The sequence below is a fragment of the Nelumbo lutea genome, chromosome 4 (assembly GCF_056320005.1).
Source record: "Nelumbo lutea isolate HS-2025 chromosome 4, American lotus-T2T, whole genome shotgun sequence".
Taxonomy (NCBI): Eukaryota; Viridiplantae; Streptophyta; class Magnoliopsida; order Proteales; family Nelumbonaceae; genus Nelumbo; species Nelumbo lutea.
Genome location: NC_142687.1, coordinates 84,056,076 through 84,072,582, shown reverse-complemented (window position 1 = coordinate 84,072,582; position 16,507 = coordinate 84,056,076). Strand labels below are relative to the sequence as shown.

Below are 16,507 nucleotides of genomic sequence, written 5' to 3'. Positions count from 1 at the left end.
CACAAGCTTATGCATTGGTGAGTAGTGAAGAGAGCAGAAGGGCTGTCCAGGTTCAAGGGGCTGATATTAGTGATCACTTTGCCAATATGGGGGTTAAACCTAAAGGGAATGCTGGAACTTCTGGTGGCACAGGAAAGAAAGAAGTTATATGTGAGTACTGCAAGAAGCCGAAGCACACCAAAGACAAGTGTTGGAAACTACATCCCAATCTTGTTCCCATTCAGTTTTAGAAAAAACATGATAGTAAAAGATCAAGAAGTGTAAATGTAGCTGTCGGGCCAGATAGCGAAGAGATGTCTGCTTCTGCACAGTTGGCAGCCATGAGAGCAGAATATGAAAAGTTTGGGAAGATGATCAGTCAGCTGGGTGATGTGACTTCTCCTTCCAACCCTTCAGGAAATTCTGCTTCTTATGCATTTGCTCATTCAGGTATAAGGGCTTCTGCCCTTATATGACCAATCTGTCTACCTTGTTTGTTTCATATGACTTGCTTCTTGGATGTGATAAAATCACTTTAGCTGATGGTTCACTTGCCCCTATCTTTGGTAAGGGAACCATCAAGGCTACGGATTCCTTGTTCCTACCTTCTGCCCTTCATGTACCTAAACTAAATACAAATTTGTTGTCTGTAAGTAGTTTAACCAAGTCACTAAACTATTGTGTAACCTTTTTTCCTTCCTATTGTGTTTTTCAGGATCTGGAGTCTCAGAAGGTGATTGGCAGTGTCCATGAGGCGAACGGAATATACCTGCTTGATACTCCAGGACAATGCACTGATCATCTTGGGAATGTTGCTCTCGGATTTGTTTCTTCAGAGTCTGTTAGTCGGATTATGTTGTGTCATCGTCGTTTTGGTCATCTGTCTTTTTCTACCTTGAGTCATCTATTCCCTGAACTATTTAAGGGAATTAGTTTGTCCAGTCTTCATTGTGAGTCTTTTGAATTGTCAAAGCATTGTAGAAACAATTATCCTTTGAGCAATAAAAGATCTTCTTTTCCTTTTAATATTGTGCACTCTGATGTGTGGGGGCCTTACCACTTACCCTCCATGGGTGGCTACAAATATTTTATCCTGTTTATTGATGACTTTTCTCGGTTCACTTGGATATTCCTGATGAAAACCCGTGATGAAGTTCCAAGACTTGTAAGACAATTCCATGAATTTGTTCTAATCCAATTTGATACCAGGATTAAAATCTTCAGATCTGACAATGCAAAAGAATACTTTGAGAAGAACCTATCCTGCTATCTCTCTAACATGGGGGTTATTCATCAAAGCTCATGTGATAGGACCCCAGAAGTTGCAAGAAGTATCTTATTTGCCTCACATGTTCCTACAAGGTTTTGGGGTGATGCTGTTCTTACTGCTACCTACCTTATAAACCGTATGCCATCTAGGGTTTTGGGGTTTAAGTCTCCCTTCAATCTCCTTCATCCGGACAAGGACCTTTTTCTGTTCCTATTCGTGTCTTTGGCTGCACCTGTTATGTACATGTTCCAAGTGTCCAAAGGCATAAATTTGAACCCAAAGCTCAAAAGTTTATCTTCCTCGGTTATTCCCCCACACAGAAGGGTTATTGTTGTTTTGATCCAAAGACTGGCACTCGGTATGTCTCAATGGATGTCACCTTTGATGAGCTTTCCCCCCTTTTATGGTTCCTCTCCAGAAGGACATTGTCCACAGGGGGAGGATTTGTCACAAGTGTTTGCTCTTCCTCTTCCTGTCCCTGTTGAGACTCTTGATGTGTCTGCTTCTCCTTCAAATGTATCAAGGGTGGATTAGTCATTCCATTCTCCCTGTCCCAGTGTTCTTCCCTCTTTACCTCCCCGTCCTATCCTCAATCCCAAGGTGTATCAAAGGCAAAGATCCAGAAATGTGCAGGTTGTTTCTCCTACAATACATGAGCCTCATACACTTCTAGTCACAGAAGAGACAACAGGTACTGTTTCAGCACCTTTGGAGTCATCCTTCCCTGACCTTGATATTCCCATTGCTGTTAGGAAAGGAAAACGGAAGTGCACTGCACACTGCATTTCCAAGCACCTTGCTTACAGTTTGCTTTCACCTTCATACTTTTGCCTCTCTCTCTTCTGTTGCTTCTAACCCTATTCCCAAGTCCGTGTTAGAAGCTCTTAAGATTCCAAAATGGAGGGATGTTGTGAGATCTGAAATCGATGCCCTACACAAGAATGACACATGGGAAGTGGTGGATTTGCCTGAAGGGAAGGATCTAGTCGGTTGCAAGTGGCTCTTTACTATCAAATACCGAGCTGATGGCACCATTGAAAGGTACAAGGCCAGGCTGGTTGCAAAAGGCTATACACAGACATATGGGATTGATTATTTGGAGACCTTTGCACCTGTTGCCAAGATTATTTAGCTGCTCACTTTGACTGGCCCCTTTATCAATTGGACGTGAAGAATGCATTTCTAAATGGTGAACTACATGAGGAGGTTTATATGTCTCTTCCTCCAGGGATGTATGGAACTGATATGAAAGGGAAGGTATGTAGGCTGAAGAAATCTCTTTATGGACTAAAATAGTCTCCTAGAGCATGGTTTGAGAGATTTAGAACAGCACTTGTTAACTTTGGTTATGTGCAGACACAGTCCGATCATACTCTTTTTGTGAAAAGGAGTGGACCTCTGCCAGTATACCTCATTGTGTATGTAGATGATATTGTAGCGACTGGTAATGATGTTTTAGGAATTCATGATCTAAAATCTTTTCTCCATACAGAGTTTGAGAATAAAGATTTGGGGGAATTGAGATACTTTCTTGGCATAGAAGTGGCTCGATCCAAGGATGGGATTCTTATCTCCCAAAGGAAGTATGTTCTTGACTTGCTCTCTGAAACTGGAAAGATAGGTGCTAGACCAGTTGCTACTCCTATTGATATGAGTCATAAACTCTCAGCCTCAGAAAGGACATTGTTAGAAGACAAAGGAATCTTTCAGAGACTTCTTGGGAAACTTTTGTACCTATGCATGACTCGGCCAGATATTGCATATGCAGTCAGTTGCATTAGCCAATTCATGCATGCTCCCCGAGACATTCATATGGCAGCTGCAGAGAGAATCCTATGTTATTTGAAGGGCTCCCCAGGAAAGGGTATTCTGTTTGCCAAGCATGGTCATATGAAACTTGAAGTCTACACCGATGCTGACTGGGCCGGAAGCATTGATGACAGAAGATCTACTTCTGGGTATTGCAGCTTGGTGGCTGGTAATGTTGTTTCTAGGAGAAGCAAGAAACAATCGGTTGTTGCTCGGTCTTCTGCTGAAGTAGAATACAGGGCCATGGCACAAAGAGTTTCTGAACTATTATGGCTAAAATCATTGATGGAAGAACTTGGGGTTGAATATGACAAGCCAATGATGTTGTACTGTGATAATCAAGATGCCATCAACATTGCTCACAACCCAGTGCAACATGATAGAACCAAGCATATTGAAGTTGATTGACACTTCATTAGGGAAAGGGTCTCTTCGGGTGAAGTGTGTCTTCCTTTCATCACATCTGAAGGACAGTTGGCAGATTTTCTCACCAAAGGCATTCCCAAGGCAAAACTTCAGCATGATACCAGCAAGCTTGGCATGATTGACATCTATGCTCAGCTTGACGGGGAGTGTAGAGAAGATGGGCCGAATGGCCCATAGGCTGTTTATTGTTTCTTGTTATTTATGTTTTTCTATAATGGGCCTTATTCTGGGCCCATCCTGTCTATATTAAGTTCTTTGTAATTTCTTGCCCAACTAAGGGCCTCCTTATAATTATTCAAATCTATCTTAATAAAATAGTGTTAGAGTGCTGAGAGAAAGAAGGTTTGAAACTCTCATTCTCAAACCCTCATTGCCGAACTCTCAAGCTCTCCTCTCTCAGTTTTCTTCTGACCTCAATATGTTTAGTTCTATCATGAAGAACTAGGTTGGTTGCAATGTTGATAGCAGCCTTGTTATCTCAATACAAGGACATGGAGATGTCAACTGGAAAACCCAGCTCACTCAGTAGATTCTTTATCCACATAACTTCAGCCACTCCATGGGACATTGTTTTCTATACTCAGCTTAAGCACTAGACCTAGCCACTATATTTTGTTTGTCGCTTCTCCACATGACTAGGTTTCCTTCCACAAAGGTACAATACTCACAAGTGGACTTTCAATGATCAACTAATCTAGGCCCGTCAGCATCTGTATACACTTCAACCGTCAAATGCCCATTCTTTTGGAATAGTAAACCAACTCCCAAAAACTTCTTTAGATACCTGTGGTGAAACCCATATATCTGCGGCAACCTCTAGGGTTTCGGTGGCTTCACTTCTGGTGACAGGGGGCGAGTGCAATAGTTCGAATGAAAAGAAAAAAAAAAACAATTTTTTTTGTTGTGTGGACTGCTGTCACCATGTGTGACAGCCGTGGTGGTCAAGTAGGTGCAGTCATGGTGGTTTGAACCCTCTAATGAGCAGTTTCAAGAGGGATTTTCTGTGGTTATAAATCTGCCTGTTTGCAGTACAGTAGTGTTCAAAGTGGCTGAATGTATGCTAGGGCAAGTTCGTGGTGATTATAAGTGTGTTGGTGTGGTAGTTGAAGAATAGTAGTTGCACTGTTTGGAACTGATATTTTTTTTTTTGACGGGCAGAACCAGCTTCGTAGATAGAAATGGCATCGATGGATGATGCGAGTGGTGACCAGAAATCGAGTGTGATGATCTCCTCTGATTTAAGTGTGCAGATGACATCCATCAAACTCAATGGTGAAAACTATGTTCCGTGGGCCAAGTCGGTGGAAGTGTTTCTGAAGGCTAAGAAGATAGTGAAACATGTATGGGAGGAGAAACCTAGTGCTGAATCCCCAGGTTTTACTAATTGGGAGCAAGAAGATGCTCAAATCATGACATGGTTTTGGAATAGTATGGAGCCTAAAATCAGTGTTAACTTCATGTTTTTAGATACAATAAAGGATATATGGGAACATGCCAATAAACTCTATTCTAGACAAGACAACACTACAAGAGTTTATCAGCTTTATCAGGAATACTTCAGTTTGTAGCAGGGAAATCAGACTCTTGAAGAATATTATGCTAGTATGAAAAATTTTGCTTGGAACCACCAGAAGGCTCCTTTGGTTTCAAATAACTTCAATAAACAATTTACTGCCACCACCGCCACCCAACAAATAGTAGAGGAGATCTTGATCAAGATCAACAGTTAAAGTAATCTGGACTAGATCACACCAAAATAGAAGAAGACAAATAGGGGCGCTTGTTCAAAGCCCCTCACAATTCAACATAAGTTGATTCTCTGGATTCAGAAATTTAAAAGATCATTCTTTGGTTTTTCTGATTCTTGGAAGATATCTAGGATTTTTTTTCCTAGGCACCAAAAAATCTGAATAAAATCTCCAAAAATATCTATAAAATGGGCAATTTAGCATGGAAAATTAATTAACCTTCTCAATTCTCCATACAGACTGCTTATCATAGGTCTCTATGAACTTCAATCAGAGTGAAGAAAAGAAAATTGCAAACCACTCTTCACTAACATAATTTCATGATATTGCATAAAATGGCGTGAATACCCCTGGTCGAGTAACCTGCTCAAATACACATATCTCAACGGAATTAATGAATGAAAATAGAAAATTACTTTCCTCCCAATTGCCTAGTGACTAGGTTACAGGAGATGGTAGACACCTAAGTGTTGACAAGTCAATGCTTCAACTATGCTTGGCCAATTCAACATTTGTTCAAGATTTGTAATTTTCACCTTTGTTCTGTTAGGGAATCTGAGTCAAATTCTTGGGAAGATACAATGAAAGATGAACTTGATCGTGGAAAATATATTTGCCTGCCCACTGATCAAAAAAATATATATATACTTGCCTGCCATGGCATGATGTTCACTATGCTCTCTGGGACCACCTTGTCTGTGATATAGGATGGCACTTTATATATGAGAATGTAGAAGAGCATAGAAGAGGAGGGGGAGATAAATAAAATGACCAGACTTGGTTGAGAAACCTGCTCAAATACACATTATGTCAACACAATTAATGAAAGAAAGTAGAAAATTGTTTTCCTCTTGATTCTCTAGTGACTGGGTGCTGGAGGTGGTAAACACCTAGGTGTTGACAAGTCATGCTTCAACTATGCTGGGCCAACTCTTCATTTATTCAAGATTTGTAATTTTTAGATTTGTTCTGTTAGGGAATCTGAGCCAAATTCTTGGATAGATACAATGAAAGATGAACTCGATCGTGGAAAATATCCTCGCATGCCATGGCATGATGTTCACTGTGCTATTTGGGGACCACCTTGCCGTGATATAGCAAGGCACTTTGTCCAGCGCTGGAACTTTGCAAAGGTTGACTGTGTTACTTTTGTTGCAATTTACTTGTTGAAGGTTTAATTTCCTTTGGTATTGTAATCAGTAATCACAATTGTGCAATATTCCAGAGAAGTAAAGCTCCAAATGAGCGAGCAATTCCACTACTCATGCCTCAGCACCACATGGTTATTCCACATTACATGGGAAGTAGAGATGAAGAAATAGAGACAGAGAGTAAGAAAGCTGAAGACAAACATAAGAGACAGGAATCTTTTTCCTCCCGATCATCATATCAAGATATCCCGTTACTGTTGCCTCAAGAGGCTGATGAACTAGATACTACTAATGGAATCCCAACATTAAATGCCGTAGACACTACTCAAAGTCACTCCAATCAACAAAGCACGGTCAGTCGAGGTCTTTCATTCTCTTTCTGGAAATCTAAAGTTGAACCTTCAGCTACAGATATGCAGTTGAAAGGTTTCGTTGATGATCTTGATTCTGTGGACCTTCAGGCAACAATGTCTTTGGATGCAGCTGCACAGTCTGAAATGCAAAGTTTGAATAATGAATGGTGGGAAACACAAGAACGGGGTGATCAGGTTGTTTCTGCTGAAGAAGCTGGACAGGTTGGTCCTCGAATCCCATGCCGCTGTCAGGTATGCTACATGTAATTTTTTTGTTTCTGCTGAATACATCTTCTTTGTCAACTGTTCTTATTTTTCTAATTCACTCCTGTGAGATGCTATCTATATCAATCACCATTTTTAATGACCTCTTCTGTAGATCATTAGAAGTGTTGGCCCGTGGTCTGCTGGAACAAGTCAAACTGAAGAGAGTATTCACAATGCTTATTGCTCTCTTATCGAGAAAGCAGAATATTTTGTCTACATTGAGGTAATGAATATTTGAAAAAATGATATTTCCTTACATATTTTATACATTAATAATCTTAATAAAAACATTCTTTTATTATAAGATCAAATGATTCATAATAAAATCAGATCTTGTTTAAATTTCCAATACATTCTGGTGATATTCTAAAAGCATTCTTAGTAAGAAGCAAAAGAAGCAGTTTATATTTTATAGGCTCTTCAGTTGTAGAATGCAACTGCATAACTTGATAACTCATCCATGTAAATTTGTTGAAATTGGAGATGCAGGTTCAATTGTTGCAGTGGCATTGCTTTTGAGTAAAACGCTTTTTCTGTTAAGAAAACCCAAATTAAATATAGGGAAAAATCCCTGAACCAGAGAAGAATACACGATACACCAACATGTTGCAACTTTAACTGGTTGTATAAAAAAAAATCCATAAACTTGAAATGCCAATGGATAAAAGCTTATTCAGATTTACATCATGAAATTCCACCGGTACAGAAAACCATCACTTGAAGAACACTTAACCATTGAGTCAATGACCTTGTTCTTAAATATAATGTTTATCAAACTCTGTTTCTACCACCCACCATAAGTTGATCTCCTTTTGATAAGTAAAAGAAGAGAAGCCCTTGCCTGACATTGTTACCATCCCACCCACAACCAATGTTAAGTGAGCCAGCATGGCCAGGACAATTAGACTATTCAACTTATGGCATGGTATTCTTTATGATCTGGAAATCCCCAGGTTCCAAATTTCTGAAATGTCTTCTCTTTTAAATTTTGGTAGGGAAAATTCAATTATCTTACCAACAAAAGGGAAAAAAACCCAATTACTTTCTTACTGAAAAGAGTTCTGAATACCTTGGCATCAGAAATCCCATACAAAAAAAAAAAAAAATCAATAGATCCTTTTACTTTGTAGTTTATCTCATAGGCCTCTCTAACCGTATAAATCCTAAATATTTAAATTAAAAGAAAAAAAACTCAGCAGTTGCTAGGTAGTTAAGGTGTTTTTTGTAAATTGGAACTTTGATCTCTAAATAGCAAAAAGGTTCTCTGCTAACAACTCTAAAATTTGAACTGTCAGAAACAACTTTTCTGCTTTTTAGAGTTTGAGTATAGTGAATCTGTTTGGTATTATCAATTTTGGAATCTCTGAAAATGTCTTTTAACAGTTATACCTCTTTGAATAAATATGATAATGATATACTATTTTTGATAATATGGTAATTGTATTAATAGAAGGGGAGAGGTTCCCTAATAATTCATGATGAAGTACAAGTATCCAAAGAAGCAAACATAAGAAAAATCAGGAATACCTGATCATTACACTACAAAAAGAAGAGTTAAGAATAACATCATCCCATTGATTGCTAAAACAATTCTGCTTAAAGCCAGAGAAATCCTTCAGAATGCTGATCCACTGCATAATTCTCTCAATCCTCCCTTAGGGCTGCAAATAGATCGAATTGAATCTGAATAGGGGTATATCCAAATTCGATTCAATGAGAAATATGAAAATTTTGGATAAAATTAAGAATCCATAAAATCTATGAGTTTAAGATTTGAACTTGATCCGATAGTGTAGGGAGATTGGGGCGAATGTCCTTAGTTTTTCTTTGTTTAAGTAGCTTTATTTATGCTGTTATATCTGCTGTAGTGGGCCTTCTTTATGGGCCTAATACTTGTATCTTTTTATGTTTCAAGTCTGTTGAAACAACTAAGGGCACTCTTGTAACTTTAAACGTTTTATTTCAGCACATATAAATTCAAATTAGAGAGACAGAGAGAGAAGATCAAACAGCTCTCTTTCTCTTCTCTTTTCTTCCAGTCTCTTCTCTTCTTTCTAAAGCCTCTACTGAAATTCTTATTCTCCTTTTCTTTCTTCCTTTATTCTATTTTCAGATTTACTGCAGGTGTGTTTTGCAACTTGGTATCAGAGCAGGCTTCAAAGTGTGTATGGAGAACTAATCGGCTGATTAATTAGCAGCTTATATAACTGTAGAGAAGATGGGCCGAATAGCCCATAGGCTGTTATTCTATGTTATATTTATGTTCTTTTCTGTAATGGGCCTTATTCTGGGCCTATCCTCTTCTATGCTGTGTTTTTGTAATTTCTTGCCCAACCAAGGGCCTCTCTTGTAATTATTCAAGAATTAACTTAATAAAATTGTATTAGAGTGTTAGAGGGGGAGATTAGTTCGAACCTCTCATCCTCTAACCCTCCTTGCCGCCAGCTCTCTCTCTCCATCTTCACCAATCTTTTCAGCTGTTTGCCTTTTCTGGTTTTTCATCTAATCTTACATAGTCCCATACTTCGAAGGGCTGCTTTTCAACTTGGTATCAGAGCCAGGTTTGAGCCTGGCGTGGCTCTCATGTGGGTATAGTCTAGCCGACTGCATGAGGGTGTTCTAGGGCTGGAAGTTTAGACTCATTCGCCTGATTCTTGGAGGTCATTGGAGGGTGCCCAAGACTCTAATCGCTTGGAGAATAGTTCGGTGACCAGGAAGAATCAAAGAGAAGGATTGTTCGACCTGATTTGGAGCTCGAATCAGAGATTGATAAAACTGTAAGTTGCTTCAGTTATTTCTGGGTTATATTTCTGATTTGGGGGACTGTTAGAGTGTTCGAAACCCCTCTAAATCTGTTCAGCTGTTCAGCTGTGGTCAACCTGATTTAACTCAGAGATTTCTGGGTTGGTTTCTTATCTTGTTGGACTGTCAAGTGGCCGAAACCTTTTTGGACTCAGTGGCGCGAGTTCCTACTTCAGTTCAGTTGCTTCTTATACGGACTACTCCTGAAGTGGTTCTTACTTGGTGACAGTGGGGTGTTCACTTTTGCATACATAGTGTTCTTTAAAAGGCCCTTTAATTACTGTGGATTGTGTTTTGCTCTCTTTAGGGCACCTATTGTTGGGAACCTGGAATCCCTAACTAGGAAGCTACTCCAATTGGGTACACAGTGTTTGGAGGTCTGCCGGTTATCTCTTGAAGGCTGAATCAGGCCTTCTTCTTCTTGAAAGAATTGCCACCGAGCTTGGTTCTCACAGATTAGTCAACATTATCTATGGATGAACTCAGCTAAGGAAATCTGGGATAATGTTGCAGAAACCTACTCCCATAAACTAAATGTAGCCAGAGCCTATAAACTGAGGAGTGATGTGAAGAATTTAAGACAGGGGGAGAAATCCCTTGCGGTATACTTCTCAACCTTGAAATCTCTGTGGCAAGAAATTGATCTAATAGAGGCTGTGACTTGGGACACTTCCAATGATGTAGAAACCTATAGGAAATTAGTTGAAATAAACAGGGTTTCTGAGTTCCTAACTGGACTAAACCCAGAATATGACATCACAAAACAAAATATTTTATCCAAGGAAAGTGTCTTATTGTCACAAGCATATGCTTTGGTCAGCAGTGAAGAGAGCAGAAGACAGGTACAGGTTCAAGGGGTTGGCACTAGTGATCACTTTGCAAATATGGGGGTTAAACCCAAAGGAGTTGTAGGGGCTCCTAGTGGCTCTGGAAAGAAGGAGGTTGTACAAGAATATTGCAAGAAGCCAAAGCACACCAAAGACAAGTACGGAAATTACATCCCGGTCTTGTTCCTGTTCGATTCCAGAAGAAACATGATAGTAGAAAGATAGGGAGTGCAAATGTAGCCACTGGTACAGATACTGAAGTTGAGTTTGCCTGTGCGCAGTTGGCAGCCATGAAAGTTGAGTATGAAAAATTTGGGAAAATGATTAGTCATCTTCTCTACAATAACCCAGTTTGGGAGGGTTTTTGGAGAGGAATTTACCCTTAGTTGAAGCCTGTTGAGAAGGAGACCAAGAAGAAGAAGAAAAGAAAGAAGAAGGAGAAGAGGAAGAAGAATAAGAGGCAGTTGAGTTAAGGCCTCAATCAAAAAACTTAGCTTCAGTCGAGTGAAGCTTTCTATTTATACTGTTTTGGCCGTACATACCAATGTGACTACATAATTACAAAAATACCCCTGCGGGTACTAAGACATTGTACAATACATATAATACACCTGTTAACACTCCCCCTCAAGTTGGGGCATAGATATCAATCATGCCCAACTTGTCACAGAGACCTTGATGTCTAGAGTGGTTTAGCCCTTTTGTAAATAAGTCTGCTAGTTGGTCTTCAGAGCTGATGTATGGAGTGCATACTTCGCCTGTGATGATTTTCTCTCTGATAAAATGCTTGTCCACTTCAATGTGCTTTGTTCTATCATGTAGTACAGGGTTGGCAGCGATATTGATAGCAGCCTTGTTGTCACAGAGTAGAGTCATGGGTTTACCAACTGGAAACCCCAACTCTCCCAATAGATTCTTTAACCACATACCTTCGGCTACTCCGTGTGCCATTGCACGGTACTCAGCTTCAGCACTGGATCTAGCAACCACGGTTTGCTTCTTACTCCTCCAAGTAACAAGGTTCCCTCCTACAAAGGTGCAGTAACCACTAGTAGACCTTCTGTCACTTCGAGATCCAGCCCAATCCGCATCTGTGTAAATTTCAACCCTCAAGTGTCCATGTTTCTATAATAATAAACCAGCACCCGGGAACTTCTTAAGATACCGTAGAACTTTCTCCGCTGCTTCAAGATGGGGTGACCTAGGTGCATGCATGAACTGACTGAGGACACCAACAACATATGCTATGTCTGGACGAGTCATAGAGAGGTACAACAATCTCCCGACAAGCCTCTGAAATTGCTTCACATCCTTAAGTGGTTCACCTTGGCTGTCACTTAACTTATGGTTGGGGTCAATAGGAGAGTCAGCTGGTTTAACCCCAATCTTTCCAGTGTCCTTAAGCAAATCTATGACATATTTCCTTTGGGAGATGAAGATACCCTTTTTTGATCGGGCAACCTCAATCCCAAGGAAGTATTTGGCGGGTCCTAGATCTTTCACTTCGAATTGAGTAGCAAGGAAGCCCTTCAAACTTCGAATTTCATCCTTCCAGTCACTAGTAACAATTATGTCATCCACATATACTATTAGGGCAGCCATCTTACCTTCTACTCTTTTTACAAACAGTGTGTGATCTGACTGACATTGCTTGTATCCCCTCTGCTGAACTGCAGTATGAAATCTGCTGAACCAAGCTCTTGGTGATTGCTTCAGCCCATATAAAGACTTCTTCAACTTGCACACCTTTTGTTCACTTTCTTGAGCCAAAAAACCAGGGGGTTGAACCATATAAACTTCCTCTTCAAGGTCACCATTCAAGAAGGCGTTCTTGATATCGAGCTGATGTAGATCCCAATTCAGATTGGCAGCAAGAGAAAAAAGGACTCTAATAGAGTTCATTTTGGCTACAGGGGCAAAGGTTTCTGCATAATCAACCTCATATACTTGAGTAAAACCCATTGCCACCAAACGAGCTTTATACCTCTCCACGGTTCCATCAGCCCCATGCTTAACAGTGAACACCCATTTACATCCAACTGGATCCTTTCCCTTAGGGAGATCAACGAGTTCCCACGTGCCATTCTTATGGAGAGCATCAATTTCTTCCTTCATGGCATTTGTCCATGGAATAGGGATACTGTCAATGGAAGTAAGGAAGGCACGAAATGAAGGTGAGATGTTCTCATAGGAAACAAAGTTGGAAATGGGGCGTTTAGTGGTGCACGACCTAACACCTTTCCTGTGGGAAATGGGAAGGTCAAGATCATTAGCAACAGGGAGGTTGGGAGTCAAGTTACCTGAATGAGTATGATCTTCCCCCAAGGAATTTGAGGGCATTTGAAGCACGGCTTCTGGATTCTCCACAGCTCTTGAATCTGGTTGGCCTTTACGACGACGAGAAAAAACACGGAAAGAAGGAGGATCAGAGGGAGAAGGGGGAGAAGGAGGAGTAGGCAGAGGAGGAAGTTGAACCAATTTCTCCTCATACCTACACTCCCCCTAAGGAGAAACAGGAAAGAAGGGCTCATCCTCAAAGAAGGTAACATCCATGGAGACATAGAATTTCCGAGAAATAGGATCAAAGCAACGATACCCTTTCTGAGAGAATGAGTAGCCAAGAAATACGCACAGGATAGCACGAGAGTCCAATTTCCCCCGGGTGGGAGATAGGTTTTGGACAAAACACCGACAACCAAAAACACGAGGAGGGATAGAAAGAAGAGGGGCTTTAGGGAAGAGAAGCTGATGTGGGGCTTTGTACTCTAACCAACAGGAGGGCATTCGGTTAATGAGGTATGTAGAACAAAGAACAGCCTCAAGCCAAAAACGTTTGGGAACATTCTTGTGGAGTAGTAAACCCCGTGCCACTTCAAGAAGGTGTCGGTTCTTCCGTTCAGCCACACCATTTTGTTGTGGTGTGCGGGCACAAGAGCTCCGGTGAAGTGAGCCATGAGAAGCAAAGAACTCCGTGAGGTCACTATGAAAAAGTTCTTTTGCATTGTCAGATTGGAATATTTGGATTTCGGTCTGAAATTGGGTGAAGACCATCCGCTGAAAGTCTTGGATAATTTTTGGTACTTCCTCACGGGTTCGCATTGGATATACCCAAGTGTATCTGGAATGATCGTCAATGAAGGTAATGAAGTACTTGTAGCCACTCTCAGAAGGTAAAGTAACAGGGCCCCACACATCAGAATGCATAGTGTGAAAAGGAAACTCAGATTTACTATTTCTTTGAGGAAATTGAGTTCTACAATGCTTGCTTAACTGACACGTTTGACAAGAAAAATTAGAAACAGACATGGACTTACACAGTTCTGGAAAAACAACTTTCAAGGACTCAAAAGACAAGTGACCCAAACGACAATGCCATAAATACATTTTACTCTTTCTGAACTGACTCATAGACTCTGTAACAAGAAGACCAACCGTATTCTCCAGCATATAGAGTCCATCAACCATACGACCCCTACCAATCGTCCTCCCCGAGGCCAGATTCTGAATCACACAATAAGAAGGGAAAAAAGTCACAGAACAGTTTAAGGAATTTGTAACACTACTGACTGAAAACAAATTCATAGGAAATTTTGGAACATGAAGAACATTAGAAAGAGTAAGGCCAAGGGGAAGAGATAGAGTTCCTTGACCAGTTATGGGAGAGTATGATCCATCAGCTAGTCTCACTTTATCTCTTCCGGAAAGAGGGTGATAAGTTTGGAAGAAAGAGGACATACCAGTCATGTGTTTTGATGCTCCAAAATCAATGATCCATGGAAAGTCAATGTCGTGAGAAGCAACATGGAAAGGTGTGGTAGGATTACCTGATGTGGATGCAAAAGAGGTGGTGGGAGGATCATCCATCTAGCGAATTGTTCTACCATAAAGCTCCAAATGGTCACAGAAGGAGTTGACAATATCCTCCCTTGGGTCTGATCCAGAGTAGTTATGTTGGCCATGTGGTGTTTGAGTCAAAATGGAGATGGAGGGCTGATTCTCCCAAGTAACCATATTGGCCATGTGGTGTTTCTTGGTACCTTGCTGCCCAGGTCTTTTACTACCATCTGAACCTTGCTTCTTAGGTAAATCCTTAGCCCACTTCGGTTTCCCATGGAGGTCCCAACAGGTATCTTTGGTAAGCCGGGGCTTTTGACAATTAGTGCACCACAATTTTTCCTTATCTTCTGCTTTCTTCTAGAAATCCCTTCTCTTGAAAGAAGGTCCTCCACTAGTAGAGGGACCCCCCTTTGCCACCAACACAATTGCATCCCCTCCGGTGTTGTTCATCAAGTTCCTTCTGCTCTCTTCAGACTGGACAAGAGCATAGACCTCCTGAATTGAAGGAAGATCCTTAGAACTCAGAATTTGTACTCTGATGGGTTCATAGATAGGATTGAGACCATGTAAAAAGGCAAACACCCTTTGCTGTGAGACAAGTTTCTTATACAATTTTGCATCTTCCTCACACTTCCACTCAATATTCTGGTAATGGTCCAGCTCCTTGAAAGAATGGTAGGATCCATCTAATGGACGCCATAAAGGTTGCGGAATGGGTGGGCGAATTTCAAAAATTTTCCTACCTTCTCCCAATCAAAAAACTTAGCTTAAGTCGAGTGAAGCTTTCTATTTATACTGTTCTGGCCGTACATACCAATATGACTACATAATTACGAAAATACCCCTGTGGGTACTAAGACTGTGTACAGTACATATAATACACCTGTTAACAAAGCCCAAGGCAGGTGCTTGGAGATTGTCCTGAAAACCCTAAATAACTAGAGAAACTAAGGGTTCTAGAGACACTTTGAAGGTGGCGCTTGAGGCTTAAAGGGAAGTTTTTTATTTACTTTGAGGTCGATTCAGGTTGGATAGTAATTTGGAACCTCTAGTAGGAGAAGCTGCACTTTCTCTCCTCTCGTGTTGTCGGGTCCTTTGAAACCCTAGATTTGGGTGGTTGAAAAGTAGTTTTTGCTTTGGGTTAGTATTCTTGATTTGTAGAGCCCTAATTTGATATTTGTTGGCCTTCGTTCAGTGAATAGAGAAAACTGGAGGAGAAACAAAATATCCCACAAATTCTGGGATTGGGCATGGAGGGTTTGTGGAGACTCTGTTAGGAGCAATAACCACTATAAAGCTGGATGGAACTAATTTTTTGGCTTGGTCTCAATCTATTAAGATTCATTTGTGTAGTAGAGGAAAATGAGGGTACATCACTGGGAGCAAGAAGAAACCTATGGAGGATGATCCTACCTATGAGTGGTGGATGCAGGAGAACTACACAGTAGTAGGTTGGTTAGTAAATTCTACCCTACCACATATTATCTGGCACTACCTGTGGATAGAGACTACAAAGGAAGTGTGGGACAATGTCATGGAGACCTATTCCTAAAAGTTGAATGTTGCTAAGGCCTACAAACTGAAGAATGATGTGAACAATCTAAGATAGGGGGAGAAGCCCTTAGTTGTTTAGAAGAAAAACAGTCCAAAAGAATGAGAGGACTAATTTAAAAAGTGTGAAAGTGAGGTAGATATCAGCAAAAAAGAGGGAAGAAGAAGAAGTCAGTTGTAATAGGGTTTAGGAGAAGAGTTGTTCGAATTTCTCTCTCTTCCCTAATCTTTTCATTAAAAATAATTACAAATTTTCTATATTTACAAGTAGGCCCTTAATTGGGTGATTAACTTAATTAAACAAGAAACATAAGGGCCCATTAACAAAAAGAATAGAAACATAAAGAAATAAGAACAGCCTATGGGCCATTCGGCCCATCCTATCTACACTCCCCCTCAAGCTGAGCATAGATGTCAATCATGCCCAGCTTGCCAGTGTCATGTTGTAGCTTGGCCTTGGAGATTCCATTGGTAAGAATGTCAAATA

At 40.5% G+C, this 16,507-nt stretch overlaps 1 protein-coding gene across 4 annotated transcripts in view; it reads left to right on the top strand.

The window, feature by feature from the left end:
• The window catches only part of LOC148861423 (phospholipase D zeta 1-like), a 175,006-nt gene that overhangs the window by 129,393 nt on the left and 29,106 nt on the right, over positions 1 to 16,507 (top strand). For 2 of the 4 annotated variants that reach the window (XR_016112471.1, XM_088982775.1), the window contains exons 11-14: positions 6,209 to 6,365; positions 6,458 to 6,736; positions 6,845 to 6,988; positions 7,116 to 7,226. Coding sequence is in view for 2 of the 4 variants with exons in the window: in XM_088982775.1 (XP_088838901.1) it covers positions 6,209 to 6,365; positions 6,458 to 6,736; positions 6,845 to 6,988; positions 7,116 to 7,226 (691 nt within the window). In the remaining 2 variants the exon portion in view is untranslated. Of the gene's footprint in view, positions 1 to 6,208; positions 6,366 to 6,457; positions 6,989 to 7,115; positions 7,227 to 16,507 lie in introns of all 4 variants that reach the window. The other 2 variants (XR_016112470.1, XM_088982774.1) reach the window with 1 other exon arrangement.